The sequence below is a fragment of the Mandrillus leucophaeus genome, unplaced genomic scaffold, assembly GCF_000951045.1.
Source record: "Mandrillus leucophaeus isolate KB7577 unplaced genomic scaffold, Mleu.le_1.0 Scaffold283, whole genome shotgun sequence".
In the NCBI taxonomy this organism is placed as follows: domain Eukaryota; kingdom Metazoa; phylum Chordata; class Mammalia; order Primates; family Cercopithecidae; genus Mandrillus; species Mandrillus leucophaeus.
In genome coordinates, this window is record NW_012102954.1 from 2210818 (window position 1) to 2231470 (window position 20653).

At 38.6% G+C, this 20653-nt stretch overlaps 1 protein-coding gene across 1 annotated transcript in view; it reads right to left on the reverse strand.

Moving 5' to 3' along the window:
- Positions 1 to 20653, reverse strand: part of WDFY3 (WD repeat and FYVE domain containing 3) — a 288646-nt gene that overhangs the window by 17217 nt on the left and 250776 nt on the right. The window contains exons 52-60 of the mRNA XM_011985448.1: positions 17386 to 17503; positions 16341 to 16447; positions 14666 to 14819; positions 9062 to 9153; positions 8311 to 8523; positions 5214 to 5361; positions 3951 to 4105; positions 2825 to 2983; positions 419 to 598 (exon numbers count right to left, since the gene is read on the reverse strand). Coding sequence (XP_011840838.1) covers positions 419 to 598; positions 2825 to 2983; positions 3951 to 4105; positions 5214 to 5361; positions 8311 to 8523; positions 9062 to 9153; positions 14666 to 14819; positions 16341 to 16447; positions 17386 to 17503 — 1326 coding nt within the window. The remainder of the gene's footprint in view (positions 1 to 418; positions 599 to 2824; positions 2984 to 3950; positions 4106 to 5213; positions 5362 to 8310; positions 8524 to 9061; positions 9154 to 14665; positions 14820 to 16340; positions 16448 to 17385; positions 17504 to 20653) is intronic.

The window sequence follows — 20653 nt, forward strand, 5'->3', positions numbered from 1 at the left end:
TAACTTCAAAAACGAGTCATTTTTTAGAAGAAAAATTTATTATTTTTTTAAGAGACAGTGTTTTGTTGTGTTTCCCAGGCCGGAGTACAACAGCTATCACAGGCACAGCCCACTACTGATCAGCATGGGAATTCTGATCTGCTCCATCTCCAACCTGGGCTGGTTCACCCCTCCTTAGGCAACCTGCTGGTCTCTGGCTTTCAGGAGGTCGTCATATCAATGCTGACCTTAGTGCAGACATCTGACGGCTATAGTGCCTACAGCCCAGAAGTCCTGGGCTCAGGTCATCCTCCCACCTTAGCCTCCTGAGTAGCTGCAACTACAGACACGTTCCCCCGAGCCCCACCATTGTTAATGTATTTTGGCCAAGACTACTTGTTTACCTAAACGTAAGTGAAGTGGGCAATTTACTACTTACTGTTAATTCATTGATACAAAGAGCAGAAACTGGAGCTCGATGCCCGCGAAGCTGGGTTAGAAATGACAGTTTGTTCAAATCCCAAATGATACAGGTTCGATCCCGGGACCCACTGACAATTATGTGATAGGCTAATGATGCTGTGGCGCAGGTGACGGTATCAGTGTGGCCCAGTAAGGCCTACAAATGAGAACAAACAAACAAAATCAGGTTGATCTCAGTGGCAGGGTTCCACGGCGACTCCAGAAGCTCCTGGATGCATCAGGAAGCAGTGGCATGCATGCTGGGTAGCAGGTGACTCGAGCAGTAGTGTCTGGAGAGTCTGGAAGGCAGACCTCCTTTCTCCTCCTGCTGACTGCCCTTGCCTCAGTCCATGGGGGTAGAGAGAAGTCTGGAGCATTCTGGAGGCTCTTCTCTCTGCTTTCGCATTACTTCTTTCGTGGAGGTGGGCCAGGATCTTAGAAGGAAGAGGGAATGACAACCACAACCCAGCTTGGGTTTCTTTATACTATTTTTATGTAGAGATGTATTGATTATGGGCACCAAAAATACAGAATTTCAACTCTGTATCTATTCTTTTATGCCACAAACTCCTGTTCAGATCATTCTAAGGAATTACAATTGAATGAATTTTTTAAAAAAATGCATAAACTGTGAGAACCACATGGTTATAGCATGTGGTCTACAATAGACAAAGGGAGAATGTAGTCCTGAGGCATCAACATGCCGAAGTCCTGCTGCCAATGGGAGATATCTGAGTATCTGTGCCTGAGAGGAATTCTTTCTTTAAACTTCCCTCTTTTGCTGGAATATGAAGAGAAACAGGACCCAGGGAAATGGCAATGTGTGAAAATAAGTAAATATTCTGAAGAAAAAGATTTAGATTACTGTTAGTAGTTCCTAAGTACTTAGAATGGGCCATCTGTCCCGGCAGAAAAATATATCCACTTAATAATGAGTTGGCTTCATCTGTTGCCTTCCACACTAGGATGTAAGAAGTCGCCTTCTATTGTACATTTGGGGAGAGCCTTGGGTGTAAATCAGTGCAAACTTGGAGGAGAGATTTTTCTATCATGTATAGTAGGTATTTTTTAGAGATTGAAGGTTGATCAATTTTTTAATACTTTCGAGAGAGAAAACTATCTGTGTATACACATGAAATATGTGTGTGTGTGTGTGTGTGTGTGTGTGCATAATATAAAAAAATGAGGTGACTTAAAATTTTGGTCATATAGACATCTTTATTGCATGCTTAGCAAACTCCAGGAAACCATTTTAAGTAGGAAGTCCTTTTTACTGGCACATTACTTTCAAAGTGCATTTTCTAAATGGAAAATATTTTTAAGCAGTATAATTTGGATCAGCAAAATGTACTATTAACCTTGTAATCTGTTCATTTCAAGACTTTCTCCCTCTTTATATGGCTTGCCTTAGGACCCAGCAACTCTGTGAAGTTTCTGGCCTATACAGATGATTCAGTTTTATACTGAACAGGGGTTCAATTTTTTTCTATAGGTATTTATGACACAACTGTTTGAGTTTGGCTTTTAAAATAGCTTTGAAGTCAGACAGAACTTAAATTATAGCTTTACTGGTACATGTGACTTCAGACTTGTGTCTTGACTACTCTAACCTGTGTCTTTTTCAGGGGTAAGATGGGGCTAATAACTACCTTGTAGAATTGTGTGGGCTAGAGTTTTGTATTTGTAGAATACTCAACACAGTCCCCTGAAATAGAGGTGCTCAAGAAATGACAAGTGGTATTGTTACATTATTTTTCAAATTTGTATCATTAAAAATACTTAGATATATGCTCCTTATTTAAAAAAAGTTCTCTCCCAAATAAAATATTACGAAATGGCTTAATTATAAAAGGACTCTTGCTTTAAGTAAAAATTAATAATAGAATCATGTATGTAACAGGCAATCAGAAATACTTGTTAATTAAATCATCGAGGGCTCTATTGAATATATTCATGAGTTTGGCATATCCTTAAGTATATGACAAATGAGAAAAGAGAAAAACAAAGAATAAAGAATTTAGTGGCAGATAAATGGAAATCACCCTGGAAGGAAATTAATGAGTCAATAGCAAACATAATTCAGTTTGCAAAAATTCAATTTGGACTTTTGCATTTATATTACTTAAATACACTGAAATATATGTTACCTAAAGACAACTATCTTCAGATTTTAACAAAGGGACCGGCTTAGATCATTGTTAGAAACACCTTATTCTGATTTCCTTTATTTTTCGAAAAAGTATTTCTAGCAACAGAACGTAACTTTGGTTTTGTCCATTATATCTGAAGTACCTCAGAATTATGGAAGCTTTTTACTTTCTAAAGGGTGTAGGCACAGGAGATGGACTATGTCCCTCTTGGCATTTTCTATGTTCTCTCTTACCTGTTTGAGGGTGAGGGTCTTGGCCTTTTCTTTGGAGGTGCCCATCTCCCACACACACACAACTGTGCTTGTTCCACCCGTGATGACCAGCTTGGGGTTGGGGCAGATTGCACAGAGAATCTGGCCCCACTCAGACAAACATTCATAAACAGTCACAGCCTGTAAAGTAAAATGGATGTGAGACACACATGCGGTTAAGTACTACAAACTTCTGAAACTCAAGGAGCAGAGCTGAGTGGAGATGCAGGCACCTTACTGGCAAATAGCAGCTCATGTTCTGAGCTAGCTTTAGTTCAGAAGCATATCCACTGAATCTCTACCCTGAACTACTCCTACCACCTCCAACTATTGCTGCTGCTGAAAGCCATAACCAAAAAGGACTTTGTTCATAATGGGGGTCTCTGGTTTCTCCAGACTGGGAAAATGATGCTGAAATTGTGTGACCTATGGAAGGTGCAGGGGACAATGTGGCAAAAGGCTGCATTTGCTGTAGATAGAATGTGAAAAGAGAGCGTGACTGCTGCTGTTTAAGGAGAACATCAACAAAATGGAATCGTGTTACAAAACAACATAACAGACTGTGCAGATTGTTTTTGTCTTGCATTTGGGAGGGGACTGTTGGAGGGCAAACACAGGGCACTAAAGGATCACTACAGATTGTCTCTCCAAGAGGTACTTACGGGACCCAAAACAGTTGCTGTTGCTTCTTGTGGGATAGAGCAACAGGTTTTCTGCCAGCTTGTTTGGAGCACTAAAATGAAAAGTGGGCCAGATGGTGACTCATCAAAAGGAGGCTATTCTGGTTGACAGAAATGCTGAGCACCTTGCTGGCTGGGATCTCTCGGAGGAATTCTTTGAGTGAGAAGAAAACTGCTAGCCCCTATTACACAACTTTGCAAAAGAGGCTTGTTCTGCAGGGAACATGACGTCTCTATGAACTCCTTTATCCTGCTCTCATTCAGTGAAGCACTCCTTTCCCCAAATAGGAAAGCTCACTTTTCCTTTGGGGTTTGGAGGAACAGCTGACAAGTCCTTGGACTGGGTACTCCCCAACGCTATTACTCATATAGGATAGCTAGACCACAAAAGAGCAATATTAAATGAGTAGGCAGGAAATAATGCAAACCTTGTCTGACTCATAGGTTCCCAGTCTGCAACTGAGGTCTGCATATCCCCAAGCAAAACTTTTATTCCAGGTTGGTGGGATAAGAACCTTATTCTGTTCCACGGCAAGAATACCTTTATCTGTACATATAATTTGTCCCACAGGTTCTTTGAGTTCTATAAAAAAGAAATCATGGTATTAGGACAGGAACAGGAAAAACTAACGTCATCATCTCATAGAGGATGATAATTTCAAATATTCATATAAATCAAGCATCCTGACACCTACATTGAGACAAAATAATCTCAGAAATAGAGCTGGGCTTTTGAATCTCCCACAAGACCTGCTGGGTGGAATGTTGAACCTAACAGGTCCTCTGCAGGACTTCCCTCCAGTTTTCCTATTTCTGGGCACTCTCTGATTAGGTTACTTACTGTTCAGGTCTGCCTCTCTAGGGTTGTACAGAGTAATCTGGGATGCTCCCCAGAATGTCATAGGGACACAGATGATCAACAAATCTATGTCCTTAGTACTTCCCAAGTCATAGCCAGCCCTTAGACTTCCTCAAGGAAGGTCATGTCATTCCCCAGAGGCACGCACTCCTTGCTCCACACCAGCACTCTGATGACCACATTACTACTCCAGAAAAATCGCCAGGAGTGATTGACGCTGGCACAGAGCAGAGTCTGTGTAATGAGGCCAAATGGCATAGAATGGCACACAAGTTAACCAGACTTTGTTCCAATTCTTGGATATTTTTAAGCGACAACTTCAAGATTTTGCAGAACTTTTTTTTTTTCATTCTAAGGGAAAAAAACTTACCTGAAAAAATATTTTTACATATCCCATTATACCATTAGATAAAAGATAGATGTCTTTTCACTGGCATACTAAAAATACGTTCTTTTAATAATATATCAGATAGGCAGAACATATTTAAATGAGAATGAAATTATGAAGCCAATTTTTTTTTTTTTTTTTTTTTACCTATAAAGTTAAGTTACAAGATTTTGGTATTTTAGAGTTCTGATTATCTTAAAGAGGAGAGAGAAGACTGTTTGGTTCCGATATGAAGTCCAACAAGCCAAAAAAAGAAAACAGAGAAAAAAAAGCAAAAAGAGAAAATATAAATACTAGTAGGTACTTAGTAATTTAACACAAAATCTATGGCACTTATTAAACAAATTATGCTATTGTCAAAAAGCAAATTTGTTATTGTTAAACTGGGATTATTAAATAATCCCATTAAATCACAAATCAAAATTTTATTTCTCATTATTTTACCTTTTACAGGTGTTAGAGAAGGTCTCAAGTTGTCTAGATGATGAAAAAAGATCTTGTCACTTGTAGATCCTGGTAGGACAGAGATTCCTGCATTGTCTCCATTGAGTCGACTTCTCACTCGCTTTGGTGGATGAGGTTTTTTAAATAACTGGTATGAAAGAAGATGACACACTTTATAATGAAAGATCACACTTATAAGCCCTTTTATAAGCCAAGCATTGTGTTCTTATTTCAATTAAGGTTCACAAGAACCAGTAGGTACTATATTATCCTCATTTCACAACTGAGAAAGAGATTCAAAGAGGCTACGAAGGTGGCCAGAGAACTCACACCTGAATAAGCAGGGGCAGGACTATGATACTAAAGCATCGGCTATTGTCTTGTTCTACGCTAAGCTGAATTCACAATAACTTTGTAAAAGAAAGTTAACCTACAGTTGATTGACAGTTATTTTCCAATGATATTCGAAAGTTAACTCTTAGTAGCCTAATACCATTCTGTGCCACTGAAGGCAGGCAGACATTCTATCTAACTGGATTATTTCTGGTTTCAATGTGGCCTTTATGTGATTTAGAAACATCATTTTGGTGTCCTAAAAAGGTGTTACTGATTTGCTGAAAGTGTGAACATTATCATCTTCTTTGTACTCTGCTATGCTGTAAAGGGAAAAAAGAAAATAAAAATGTGCTACATCATCATTCAGTATTTCTATAGGATTAAAAATATTAATGGCTGGGTGAGGTGGCTCATGCCTGTAATCCCAGCACTTTGGGAGACCGAGGTGGGCAGATCATGAGGTCAGGAATTCGAGACCAGCCTGGCCAATATGGCGAAACTCGTCTCTACTAAAAATACAAAAATTAGCTGGGTGTGGTGGCACATGCCTGTAGTTCCAGCTACTTGGGATGCTGAGGCAGGAGAACTGCTTGAACGCAGGAGGCGGAGGTTGCAGTGAGCAAAGATTGCGCCACTGCACTCCAGCGTGGGCAACAAAGCTAGACTCCGTCTCAAAAAAAAAAAAAAAAGTACATTTAAGATTACTATTTTTCAATTATTGTAAATCTTTGAGACAGGCATAGTTTCTGTTGGAAAACTAGTATTTGAGGAGGAGATCTGAAAAACTTTAAAGGAAATGAGATTTAAGATGAATACAACACCATCACACTTTATAAATTAGATATTTGGGGTTTCCAAGAGAAAAAAAACAGAAAAAATTCTTTGTGCAGAGGAAGATACACATTCCAGGCTCTCAAACCTTTAAATGTTTTGTTCCTACTTTATCTACATAATGGACCAAAAGATCAGGCTTCTATAAAGATACATAGTTTTAAAGCACATTCATGAATGTGCATTTACTGAAGCACTTTTATGTGAGGACCTAAGGACAGAGCACTGCGCCAGGCTGCGGGTATATAATGATGTATGGAGATGATGACCATAAAACCTACATTCCTGAGGATGGCCTTACTTGAAAGTACCCTCTATTACTCAATGTATGTCCCAGAAATATGCTGGCATCCAAACGATACTTCCCAGAGTTCTGGCCTCTTCTACTTCAAAGTAGCACAAAAATCCTGCAACAGTGCAAGTGTCTTGATTTTTATGTTCAGAATATGTATTTCCCCTAGGGTATGAAAAATGGCTCCAGCCCTTGTAACTCTCAGGAAAAAGAACAAAGTTAACTAAATAAAGGTATAGCTAATATTCGTCAACTGTGAATAGTTTATCAGCAAGTATTTTGCTTTAAAAAACACGGCCAGGTGCCATAGCTTATGCCTGTAATTCCAGCACTTTGGTAGCTCAGGTGTGAGGACTGCTTGAGTCTAGGAGTTCGAGGCCAGCCTGGGCAACACAGTGAGACTCTATCTCTATAAAATAAAAATAAATAAAAATAAAAGTAAACATGTTTCTTTTATGAGGGGATCAGATTGCTAGGTGATCAGACTGCATTGTGAATGGTACAGTTATAGCATGTCCTGCTATCTATTATGGCTTTTCTATATAAAGAGATGTGTCATTGTTTTGTGTGTTCTCAAGTGTCAACCCTGGAAACCTCAAGGTCAGTTAACCTACAAAAAGGGAGTCCACAGAGACGTCTAAAGCAGGAACAGAGAAGGCAGCCAGAATCAAAGTAGGAGCCACTGGTACTTAGTAAAGGTGGGTGGTCTGACCAGCTCGTCAAAGTGTGCCTTCACACTGTGGGGAGGTGCTGCAGTTACTACTGGTGCACCCAGCCCTCCTGCCATACCTCGGACAATGGCGATGAGAGAAGGGATGAGGTCTCTTCAGGGAGGTCTGCTCATCGCTGAAGAGGAAATAGGCCTACAGTATCTGGGTGCTGAAAGGCTTAGATCTTGGTCTTCCTCTCCAAGTTTCAGAAGGTGGTGAGGGCAGCTATTGCATGTCCTAGGCATTCCTGTGGCACGTGCTCTCACAGCACAGCACTTATGCCTATGTCAACAATCTAACCCAATCCAACATCATCTGTTCCCTGAACTACTACAATAGCTTTCTTAATGGTCTTCTGCTCCCCATTTGGGTCCCCAGCAGAGTGTGTGTGTGTGTGTATGTGTGTGTGTGTGTGTGTGAGACAGACACACAGAAAAAGAGAGAGAGACAGAGAGAGAGACAGAGAAAGAGAGAGAGAGAGTGTGAGAGAGAGAGAGAGAGAGGTGCGCATAGAGTAGTTTATTCTGACTGAGACCAGAATGAACTTCTAAAGTTTAAATATGACCATGTCATTTCTCTGCCTAAAATCAGCACTGGTTTCCCACTGGCCTCCAGACAAAACCTCATCTCTGTGTATGTGGCCTATAAGGCCCCTCCTGTTATGTCTTATGGAGGTTTAAGAAAGCACACCCTGCATTAGTCTGTAGGGGATAATTCTCTTTAAACAAAATTTTTATTTATTTGGAGTGTGAGAGTGAGAAAAAAAGCAACAATGTAGGAATCTATTGAAATACTAGGTGATATTTACGGCTGTTTATTAAGTTAATCTAAACTTAATTATTTTGTGGTCATCCACAGTCTAGAGAAATGTTACAAAATTTACAAAATGAAACAGAGTACATCAATCATAAAAAAAGAACATCCATACCTGTTTAGGGATCTGACCGAAGTTATTAATGAACCCAATTGTGGCTGTCTCCTTTAGTGGGTCATTGATGTTGTAGATATCCACTTGACCCTCATAAAAAAGATGATGGAAGACATTTACAGCTTCTACTGCAGCAGGGCCTTGCTGTTTATACCCGAAGATTAAGTCAATCCACTCATGTAGATGGGCACTCACATAATCACACTCCAAAGCCTATAATTTCAAACACAGATTTAGTCACTGGCTGACTTCTATTACTTGCTCAGAGACTAGAAAAACCTTGGTAAGTGGTTAATAGGAACAAAAATAACTAAAAATCATAAAAACAACATAGTAGTTCCCTCTTATTTGTGGTTTCGCTTTCTGAGATTTCGGTTACCTGCAGTAAACCATGGTTTGAAATTATTATATTTATGAGAGTGAGAGAGAGAGATATCACATTCACATAGCTCTTAGTATGCTGTTATGATTGTTCTATTTTATTGTTATTATTCTTAATCTCTTACTATGCCTAATACATAAATTAACCTTTATCAGATGTATAGGAAAATACATAGTTTATATATACATAGGGTTTGGTACTATTCCTGGTTTCAGGCATCCACTGGGGTTCTTGGGATGTGTCCCCTGTAGATAAGGGGGCCTGGCTGTGTTAGTAACAAACAGGTGATACTCTGCTAGAGGCCCTGTCTTTGTATTATGTTCAATGACCAAATGAAATCCAACTTCAATTGCAAATTCCATCCATTACCTCACGATGGACTCTGATGAATTCTCGTGGGTCCCCTTTTGCCCAGGGTGGAAGGATAACATCTCCAAGCTTGGTGCCATTTTGTTTACAGCCTATGCAATTATATACATTAAAAAATAAAAAAAAAAAGAAAGAATGGGATAAATGGTTAACTTTATATTATTCTGACAGACAAATGGTGGGTTAGATTCATTACCAGAACACTGAAATTGTACACCAGAAAGGACTTCAGAGATTATCAATCTAGCATCCCTCAAGGTTGCTCCTCAGATCACTCCAGCAGAAACAGGTACTAAGTCAGCAAAACTGAGGCCCTCACTGCCAATGTCTTCAGGAAATGCTGAGTTATACAAAGTGAAACATGCTTCTTTCTGCAGAGTCTTGAGGGCAAGACTCCTCAGAGGTTTCATATGCTAACATGCACTGCCCTTCTCTAAGAGGGATATCGAATACAAAATGTCTGAAATTTAATTGACCACGGGACTCCTTTTCAGTGAAACATTTTGCAGGGTTACTGTTTTGAATCTCCTGGAAACAGTCTCCTAGAGATATCTGCAATACAAGAGGTTTATCATATCGCTGACTCTTACGTTCTCAAAAGAGCTCTGTAGAACTGGCATGTACTTTGCAGTAAGCATTCTCATTTAAAAAGTGAAATCTGAAATGACATAACTTTTTGCTGTTATTGCATCATTTAACAGAAAAAATATTTGGAAAAACTACAGGGCTACCAAAAACAAAAAATAACATGTTGTGATAAAACACATAAATAACATTTATTCCATATAAACTTATTTTAAGTGATAGCCAGATAATTTCTAAAATACAAAAGAAACCATTCGCTATGAAATCTATCCACATCAAAATATATTAAATTTGGCTGCATCTAAGCAAAAAGGTTGTTTTTCTTTTTTTGAAATATACCAAAAAAGTCACTTTAGCTTACAGAGTTTTTATAGGTACAAATCAGATTATCATTGTAAAAATGACTTTACAAACAACAATGTTGACTCACTAGTTTAATAGCAGTTGGTTAGGTAAATACTCGTGTTGGAAATTTTCATACAGAAATGCAGTTGTTCAAATTTTAGAACACAAAGCCCATTCCAAGTAAAAGCAAATAAAATATTTCCCTTAGATACAATCTTGCCTTTAGCATTGCTAGTTGATGGTTTATTGACAACGTGATATTAAGTGAGTGGTGCAAATATCAGTTTACTCTTTAAAGGAATGTCTTGACTTGGTTGGAAAGGTTACCATATGATTTAAGACAAAGATAAATCAAGTTATTACAACCCTTCCTCCTCAACCATACACACTGCACATTCTGTGCTGAATCCCCCTGAAATGCCCAATAGGCCTAATTTTTTGGTAATAATAAACAGGTAAAAAGGCTACTTGAGAAAGAAATTACTTTTCAAAATTTTGCTATAATCCTTGAACACTTATTTGATAGAATTTTATTTTATGAACACTATATGCAATTTTAAAATGACATATAAAGGTAACACAGTCTGTAGGAAAGCCTTTGTCTAATTCTTTTACTTTTTTTTTTGAGATAGGGTCTTGCTCTGCTGCCCAGGCTGGACTGCAGTGGTATAATCATGACTCACTTCAGCCTTGAGCTCCTGGCCTCACGTGATCCTCCCACCTCAGTCTCCTATGTACAGGCACGTGTCATCATGCCTGGCTAATTATTTTATTTTGAAGGGATGAGGTTTTGCTCTGTTGCTCAGGCTAATTTTGAACTCCTGGCTTCAAGTGATGCTCCCACCTTGGCCTCCCAAAGTGCTTGAATTATAGGCAAGAGCCAGCGCCTGGCCCTTAATTTTGCTCTTCTGAAGCTCTCCTCCATGTGTATCCAAGGATATATGGACAAGAAGACCCCAGGGTGAATATTACTTATCTCATAGCAAGGGGAAAAAAAAATCCAAGTGCTTTTTCTTTCTTTCTTTTTTTTCATTTGACACAGAATCTTGCTCTGTTGCCCGGGCTGGAGTGCAATCGTGTGCTCTTGGCTCACTGCAACCTCTGCCTCCTGGATGAGTCTTATGCCTCAGCCTTCTGAGTAGCTGGGATTACAGGCACACACCACGATGCCCAGCTAATTTTTGTATTTTTAGTAGAGATGAGTTTTCACCATGTTAGCAAGGCTGGTCTCGAACTCTTGGCCTCAAGCAATCTGCCCACCTCAGTTTCCCAAAGTCCTGGGATTACAGGCGTGAGCCACTGCGACCGGCCCCAGGTGTGTTTTCTTTTACACCATTTACTATCTTTTCTGTGTGAAGAGGCAAACTGTGTTTTTTTTTTTTTTTCTATTGGGGTGAAATTCACATAAAGTCAACCATTTAAAGTGAACAATTCAGTGGCATTTAGTTCAGACACAATGTTATGCAACCATGATTTCTATCTAGTCCCAAAGCATTTTTATCACCCCAAAAGTAATCTTGTACCCGTTAATCAGTAGCTACCCGTATTACTTTCACTCCAGCCCCAGAACACCAATCTGTGTCCTGTCTCTGTGGACTTACCTATTCTGAGTATTTCCTATAAATGGAAATGTAGAAGATGTGACAGTTTTTGCCTGGCTTCTTTCACTTTGTATAATGTTTCTGAGGTTCAACCACATTGCAATATTTATTAGTGCCTCATTCACTCTCATGGACGAATAATATTTCATTGTATGTATGTGCTACAACTGGTTTATCCACTCATCACTTGGTAGACATTTGAGCTGTTTCTGCTGTTTGGTTATTGTGAATAATGCTACTATGAACACGTTCATACACATACTTAATTGAGTTGCGTTTTCAATTCTATATACCAAGGAGTGGAACTGCTGGGTCATATGGAAATTCTGTTTAACTTTTTGAGGAACTGCCAAACTACTTCCCACAGTGGCTAAACCATTTTATACAACCACCAGCAACGTATGAGGGTTCTAATTTTTCTATACCTTTGCCAGCCCTTGTTATTTTTCAGTTCCCCCCACCCCATTATGGTCATCCTAGTAAATATGAAGTGGTATCTCACTGTGGTTTTCATTTGCATTCCCCTAATGACTAATGATGTTGAGCATCTTTTCATGAGTTCACCAGCCATTTGCATAACTTATTTGGGAAATTGTCTATTCAAGTCCTTTGCCCATTTTCCAACTGGGTTGTTTGTCTTTTTGTTGTTGAGTTATAAGGGTTGTTTATATTCTGGATACTAGATCCTCATTAGATATATTATTTGCAAATATTTTCTTCCATTCTATAGGCATCTATTCATTTTCCTGATAACATTCTTAGATGCAGAAATTTCTAATTTTGATTAAGTCCAATTTATCTTTTGTTGTTGTTGCTTGTACTTTTGATATCATATTTAAGAATCCATTGCCAAATTCAAGATCATGAAGATTTACCCCTATGTTTTCTTTTAAGAGTCGTATGACTTTAGGTTTTATATACAGTGTTTTGAAGTGTTTTGTTTTTGAGACAGGGTGTCAGTTTATCACCCAGGTTGGAGTGTAGTGGCATGAACATAGCTCACTGTATCCTCGACCTCCTGGGGTAAAGTGATCCTCCCACCTCAGTCTCCTGAGTAGCTGGGATTATAGGTGTACATCACCACGACCAGCTAATTTTTGTATTTTTTGTAGAGATGAGGTTTTGCCATGTTGCCCAGGTTGGTCTTGAACTCCTGAGCTCAAGTGATTCACCTGCCTTGGCCTCCCAAAGTGCTGGGATTACAGGTGTGAGCCACCATGCCCGGCTCAACCACTGTTTTTTAAAGTATGCTATTTCAAGGAGGGAAGATAATTTGTTATGAGGGTAAACATAACAAAGATACATCCTCCTTTTTTTATATTTACTTATTTTAAAAGTAGATTGGTTGGTTGGATTTGTAAGTGGTCTGTCTGGAACACCTTTGCAACATGGATTATCATAACTGATAGACATTTCTGGAAGATTATGAGCTATCTCTTTCTGCACCTCTCCATATTTGTCTCTTTGACAGTGGTATCCCTGGGGAAGAAGGCAATATTCTCCAAAGTTGAATTATAAGTGAACATAAGAAAACACTAATGTGGCTGTCCGTGGCGGCTCACGCCTGTAACCCTTGCACTTTGGGAGGCTGAGGTGGGTGGACCACTTGAGGTCAGAAGTTCAAGACCAGCCTGGCCAACATGGGGAAACCCCGTCTCTACTAAAAATATGAAAAAGAATTAGCCAGGCATGGTGGCGCATATAATCCCAGCTACTTGTGAGGCTGAGGCACGAGAATTGCTTGGACCTGTAAGGTGGAGGCTGCGGTGAGCAGAGATTATGCCACTGCACCCCAGCTTGGGTGACAGAGCAAGACTCTGTCTCAAAAAAAGAAAATGCTAATGTGCATTCATAGTCAAAGGCTATAGCAGGTATTTGTTGATTGTCATTGTTGACTATCTATTCTATTCTTTTGGGAAAACTCATCACTTTCTCTAATTCTAAGCCCTAAAGTTGTGTCTTTAGCTGCTCAAGGGTGAGCTCTAGGCATAACTGGAGGTAATAAAATCAATTTCAGGACGTTTCCTGGGGCTCTGGAGAGAGTCTTGTTATCTTCCCCATTAGATCCCATTTCACAAAGGTAGAGTTGCTGATGGACAATTAAATATACAAAAATTATCTTTAGCAATTATCTTCCATATATATAGGATACAAACACTTCCCTGTATTTTCTGTTCATGAAAATTTGGAGGTAGTACAGTTATAATTTCTGTGCTAACTCTTATAAAACAGTAGCAAATACAAAGAATGAAAAAATATAAAACAACAAATATCTGGCAGGAATACTCTAACATGAAAACAATGGAATTCTGATATGCTTTAAAAGAAATACTCAGAAGCACAGATCAGCAAACTGTGTTCCAATAAACTGTAACCAAAGTCAAATCCACTTCCTCTAACAGCCAGATAATATAAAAACAGCACTGATGAAGTTTTTCTTGTTTTTGTAAGTGCTGATTTGGTCCTGTTTTTCTAGAAAATAGAGCCCTTACAGGATAAAGAAAAGGGATTTACTTAAAGTTATTCTGAAGTTCTAATTTTAAAACACATTAGCATATAAACCAAGAATATATTAGGCAATAAACGAGATTAAAACAATATGTGAAAAATTCGGATATACCACTCTTAGCTATTAATGGGTTTCAATAGTAATATTTTTCAAATAAATTTTCACTTCACCTTTGTTTTCATCAAAACAACAAAATTCTAAATGTTGGAAGTAATCTGTCTCAATATTTATTTATTTAGAGACGGAGTCTCACTCTGTTGCCCAGGCTGGAGTGCAGTTCATGATCTCGGCTCACTGCAACCTCCACCTCCCAGGTTCAAGCAATTTTCCTGCCTCAGCCTCCTGAGTAGCTGGGATTACAGGTGCTCACTACCATGTCCAGCTAATTTTTGTAACCTCAAAAATGACATGTAACCACACCCAGTTATAGCAAATGACTGCAAGAAACTATAACGAAATTTTTTTCTTGTTAATGTGTGCTGCAGACAATCTTTAGAAAAGTGACTTATTTCTATTGGGCTTTTCCTGGCTGACATTCCTAAGACAGTCCACAGCTCTACGTACCTAGATCGAAGTTGTTGGAATTGAATAGGAATTCTGGTAAATAAAAGAACTCTGGAATAAGTTCTTTTACATCTGCCATGTTGTGCTTCGATGCTGAATACCAGGCCTCGCGCACACTGTGAAACATCCGGTCAGCCAGGTCAAAGTGGCCACCCTGTGGGCAGAATGAGAAGACACCTCTCTATTACAGAACCATTCCCACCTGACAGCTTCTATCAAGTTCAAGAGCTTGAAAACTCCAACTATATTTGGTGACATTTCAATTTCTCATTATCCTACATTAAATGCACAAAATTTTTTAATAAACATGAAACATCTATTTCTCTTTGGGGCAATCCTTACAGAGGGTTCTCTCCACATTTGTTTTATAATCAAACTGAAAATCAAATGTAAAGATTTTAAAAAGTCATCCAAAAAACAGTAGATCTTAAAGAGAGGACAAGGCTGTAAGAAATATAAGTTCTTCCATAGTTTGATGATGCCATCACAAGAAAAGATTCTAAAGTAAATCATCTACAGTTGGAAACATTCAAATTACGTTTTGAATGTTTTTTGCATAAATTAACATGATATGCAAGTTCTCATACTAATGAGAATTAAATGGAGAATTAGAAAAGGTGATCGGTTACAGACTGATAAAGCAAATTAAAACTAAAATAGAAAAGGGATATTTTTGACTACACAGCCTCAGGTACACTACCCATCTTCTTCAGTAAAGCCCCCCATGCTGCTATGTTTTAAGTGAACACGGTGTACCTGTCTTATGATGCTCACTGTGGGAAAATGCCAAAGTCCATGCCATGGCTGCCAAGGCCTGCCATACAATGTAGCCCCTGTTTCCTTGTTGACCTCTTCCCTTACAACTAACTTTCCTCCTTACTTACTCTATTCTGGACACACTGGCCACTGGGCTGCTCCTCAAACATGTCAGACACAAGCCTGCCTTAGAGCCCTTGCACAAGCTCTTCCCTCTGCCTGGAACATGTATCTCCAGATATCTGCAGAAGCAACACCCTTACCTCCTTTAGACTTTTTTTCACAGGAGACCTACTCTGATCACTCTACTTAAAACTGCATCCCACCCTGCCCAACCTCCTGTTCTCTCCACCTCCCATCCCCCTTTCCGGACCTATATCTTTCTGATAGCTTTTATCACATTCTAAAACACCTTACAGTTTTCTTATTTTTGATATTTGGCTGTCTCCTTCAACTGAAATACATAAACTGCACAGGTAAGGCTTTTCTCTTTATTAATTGAAGTCCTCCCAAGTACCTGGAACAGTGCCTGGCACACAGTAGGTATTTATTAAATATGTGCTAAATAAATGAAAGAGAATGTCCAGAAAAGCAATCATAATCGAGGAAACAGAGAATGAGCTGGAATATATCATGTTTTTGTAAAATAAAAATTGTTTAATTCAACCAGTTAGGGCTGGTTGAAAAATGTATGCTACTTATGTATTTGATTAAAGGATGCTGGCACTTATTTGTTCTAAGCGAATTGTAGTTCATTATCAATTTTGGTCCAACAAAATTCTACTTTAGTTATGTAACTACTTTGTCATTAAAACTTCACAGAGCTTCTTATAATGGAAGATAATGGTATTTTAAAAGGTGACATTTTAGATAGAAGAGGCTAGTATAAAATAGAAAAACCTCCAATTTAAAGTTTTACCTGTAGCCTTAAGAATATCTGTGTGAAAGGCTCCATCCTCACAAGGTATGAGGCCACAATCATTGCAGATGAATAGTGGGTCCCATAGTGGTATGCGGGAGTTTCTCCTGTTTAAGAAAATTAAAGCATAATTGAAACCAAAAGAAGAAATATGAAAAATAAAATCAGTATTACTTTATGTTTGAAAATAATAGCCCATGTGATAACTGTGACACTAAACGCAGTTAGTACTGGCATTTTCAGCAGGAAAACTTCATGATGACACCACTATCCCTCTCTTCTATATTTGACAGTAGTCCAAATTAAGTATAATTCAATGGCCTATTCCCACAAACTTAGTATGTCTACCAATTTCATGTTTTGAGGCTTACTATAATAGTTAACCCTTAATAGTAGACCATCTTCCACTAAAGCAGGATATGCACTTATAGTTACTTTTTTATTAGGTTCTGGCTTTGCAATTACATATTTCTCTAAATCGTTGTTTATGAATATCAAGCACTTTTTATGTATTTTTACTACATATTCTCCTCGGCAGAGAGGGGGAACAAAAAGCTTAGGCTTTCTTTCTCCTTTGTTTTGCCTTTTTGAGGGAGAAACACAATAAACATTAAACATAATAAATAACAAGTAAACTATATAATTTTAGAATATAGTCATTTTTTTTTAAATGCAAAAGGGTTCTAAAAATTGCCTCAATAAAATTAAAGAGAGACAATAAATTAAAGTGTGGTTCCTGGACTAAATATGATTAGAGACAGAGGCAGATTATGATGAGAAATTTCTGTCCTATGCAAAGCAGGAATACTTAGTTTTTCACCAATACTCTAATAAGCTATTTAAAATGCCTTCTAAGCATGGCCACAAGTTGGCATGCAAACCTGATTCCTCTGCTATAATAATCTGCATATATGTGTGGACATATAATGTATATAGATATGATATATAAGAAATTTGAAGGAGGATGTGAGAATGTCAGACCGCTACATAATGACTTACTTTTGAAACTTGGGTAAAAGGTCCAATGACAGAAAAAGTTCCTTACCATTAGGATCCTCCCAGTCTTTATATCGCTTCTTATACTGAGCTAATCGTTCATCTGTTTGTGCTCCCATTGGCTTAGCCAGGTTTCTAAACGTCTTGGGATTAGTAAGATCCACCTCCTAAAATACAAAATGTAACTCAATTTCAAGTTACTATACACTATCTAGCCTCACTAACGTAGATACAGTGGCTACAGTGGACGATGATGATTTATAAACACACTAGTATCTATGGGGTCAAGCTGGCGTAACTGGACTCCAAAATAATGTTATGTATGTACTGTTTATCCACACTTTACAGACAGGCACATGGGAGTTGGTTAACCGATTCAGTTGGAAGATAAGTGCTTTGGAAATTATGTGTTTCATAGGGAAAGCCACTAAGGATCCAGGTTTAGGGGATGAGGATTAAGAGGGAAAATGCTTCCAAGTCTTGGCAAGGACCCAGCAGGAGACTGTGGACACAATAGCTCCAATTCATCGTTAACCTCATCACTCACATAATTGGAGGATCAGATCTCCCTTCTGTGTCCTCCCTCCTTCCACCCCCACCCTGTCTCCCTCCAATGTTACTTCTGAGCATTTTCTTCTCAGAGGTGATCTGGAACTGATATAAACTAGAACACTCAGTAATTCTTTCACCTCTAAAAGATAACATTACACCAGATCAAGTAACTTCCCAATGAGACGGATTCTTCTAGTTTACCAGAGATTACTTTACAAGTTGATGAGTTGACCTAATTCATATATTTAAAAGGAAACTAAAATTTACTCCCTGAGGATTTTGAAAGTAGAAATTTGAAATATGTGCCCGTGGCATATTTGTGTCCTTTTTATAGGACATCATGAATAACCAGTTTTGCCAAACTTTTATTTTTAAAAATCTTGGGCAGGAGAAACTGATCTACATTTCTGAATGTAAGTCAAGTTAGCGTATTTGTTATCTCAAAGTTTATATGTAAAGTACCTCGTTTATATTTTCTGGTTAATTCAACAAATGTTAAAGTATGTACAAAGTGCCAGGCATCATCCTATTGGCTGAGAGTTGAGAGAGACATAAAATGGTCTGTGTGCTCAAGGACCTTGACCCTATGATTACTGCAGGACTATGCTGTAAAAGAAAGCTCCATGATTCAAATGGTGGGAAAAAAACCCAACATAGGTACCATATTATACAACTATAGGGCAGTGTGGGAATAGAAGGGAAAGGAGAAAAAGAACAGAAGGGTCCACATCACAGGACTGGTACTTGAGTGTTTCCTGAAGGATGAAGTGGAGTTGGTCAGTTGAGTTAGTTGGTGGAGAGAAGAAATGCACGATGGGCACCGGGCAGGTCAGGCTGTGTGTGAAAAGCCACTAAATTACAGAAGAGGGATCTGGGGTGCCCCACGATAGCTGTTCTGGGAGGACATGAGGAATATATACACAGGAGCTACAATGAAAAGGTTGCTATAGTGAGGATTTTCAACTCTCTCCCAAATTATGACGGTGATTCACTGAATAATTTTATTATTTATTTATTTTTACTTCATTATTATTATTATTTTTTTTGAGACAGCTTCTTGCTCTGTTGCCCAGGCCAGAGTACAGAGGCACACTCTCAGCTCACAGCAATCTCCACCTCACCAGCTCAAGTGATCCTCCCCTTTCAGGCTCCTGAGTAGCTGAGACTACAGATACTTGTCACCACGCCTGGCTACTTTTTTGTATTTTTTGTAGAGATGGGGTTTTCCGTGTTGCCCAGGCTGGTCTTGAACTCCTGGACTCAAGCAATCTGCCCTCCCTGGCCTCCCAAAGTTCTGGGGTTACAGGTATAAGTCACAGCACCTGGTCACTGAATGATTTTAAACAGGGGGATGACTCAATTAGTGTTCCTGAAACTGGCTGCAGTGTAGAAGGCATAGTGAAGGAAGGAGAGACTAGAGCATTAAGCCCAGTTAGGAGGCTGCTGCAACAGTTCAATAGAAGATGCAGAGGGCCTGAAATGAGACACTAGGTACGCTGATGGAGACAAAGGTAGAAATGCCTTGGCCACTGAGCAGACATGGACAGTAGGAAAATAATTTCCAGCCTGTAAGACAGCATGGATGATGGTGCCACTTCCTAAGATGGGGAATACACAGTGAGGGTCAGAACTGCATCGGGAGAACGAGGTAGAGAATTGAAGGTTCAGTAATGGGACCTGTCATGTTCATGTGAGATACATATTCAAATATGGGTTGACAAAGTTCTCCACTCCCTTCTCAGAAAACCACATTTCTTTTGGACTTCCTGTCTCTTTAAAAATCTACACTTTCTTTCTAACTTTCCTTGATGGACTTAAAGAAAAAATATTTTCACTTAACAATCTTTACTCCTGATCTCTTCTTTTCCTTTTGTTATTTATGTATTATGCATTAGGTATGCAAATTAACTATACAAGCAAATATATAGATTCAAACATCAAATACACTAACGTACGTCCATGCATAAAGGGTGGATTTCCTTTCATTCTTTCATTAGACCAACATTTTCTGAGGATAGAAGCTTTATCCTTTTTAATATATTGATGTATAAAATTTCTGAAAGGATAAGCAGCCATGATTCTAGTGAATAAGAAGGTCTAATGAATTTCTGAATTTTAAAAACAATCTTTTTGGTTGTTTACCTAGGGCTAAGTGTCTTTTGTTTTGCCTGCTACGGTTCATTTCCAAAATAATCAGATGTCTATCAGACAGGAGGTAAAGGAAGAGAGGAATCAAAACATTCATATGCTTCTATCTGCTCTTGATTTTGAGACTTGTCAGGTACATGTTGAATTGTTGGAAATCTTCTCCCAAGGCTTTCTGGAATAGTATAAAAAATTTCTTTTATGTGGCAGTAATGTTTTGTAGAAGGGTTACTTTGTGTTTTCCTAACAAACACTTCAAACTACACAGATGGATTTTGATATCCACCAATAGATGCAAATTAATCAGCACTTAAAAAAACTGAATAGATATTATGAATTAATGGCCAGTACTCAATAAGTTGGTCAATTATCCAAACTTTTTATATGTCTGTGCTAAATGCTTCTCATCTATTTGAATTAAGTGCCTGTGCCTATTGAGAACATTAAACTACAAACCAAATAAAACATTTAGGCAACTGCAGTTTTTTTTTTTTTTTTCTTGTCAGAGACACAGTCTTGCTTGGTAGGTCACCAAGTCTGGAGTGCAGTGGCGCAATCTTGGCTCACTGGAGCCTCCATCTCCTGGGCTAAAGCAATCCTCCCACCTCAGCCTCCTGAGT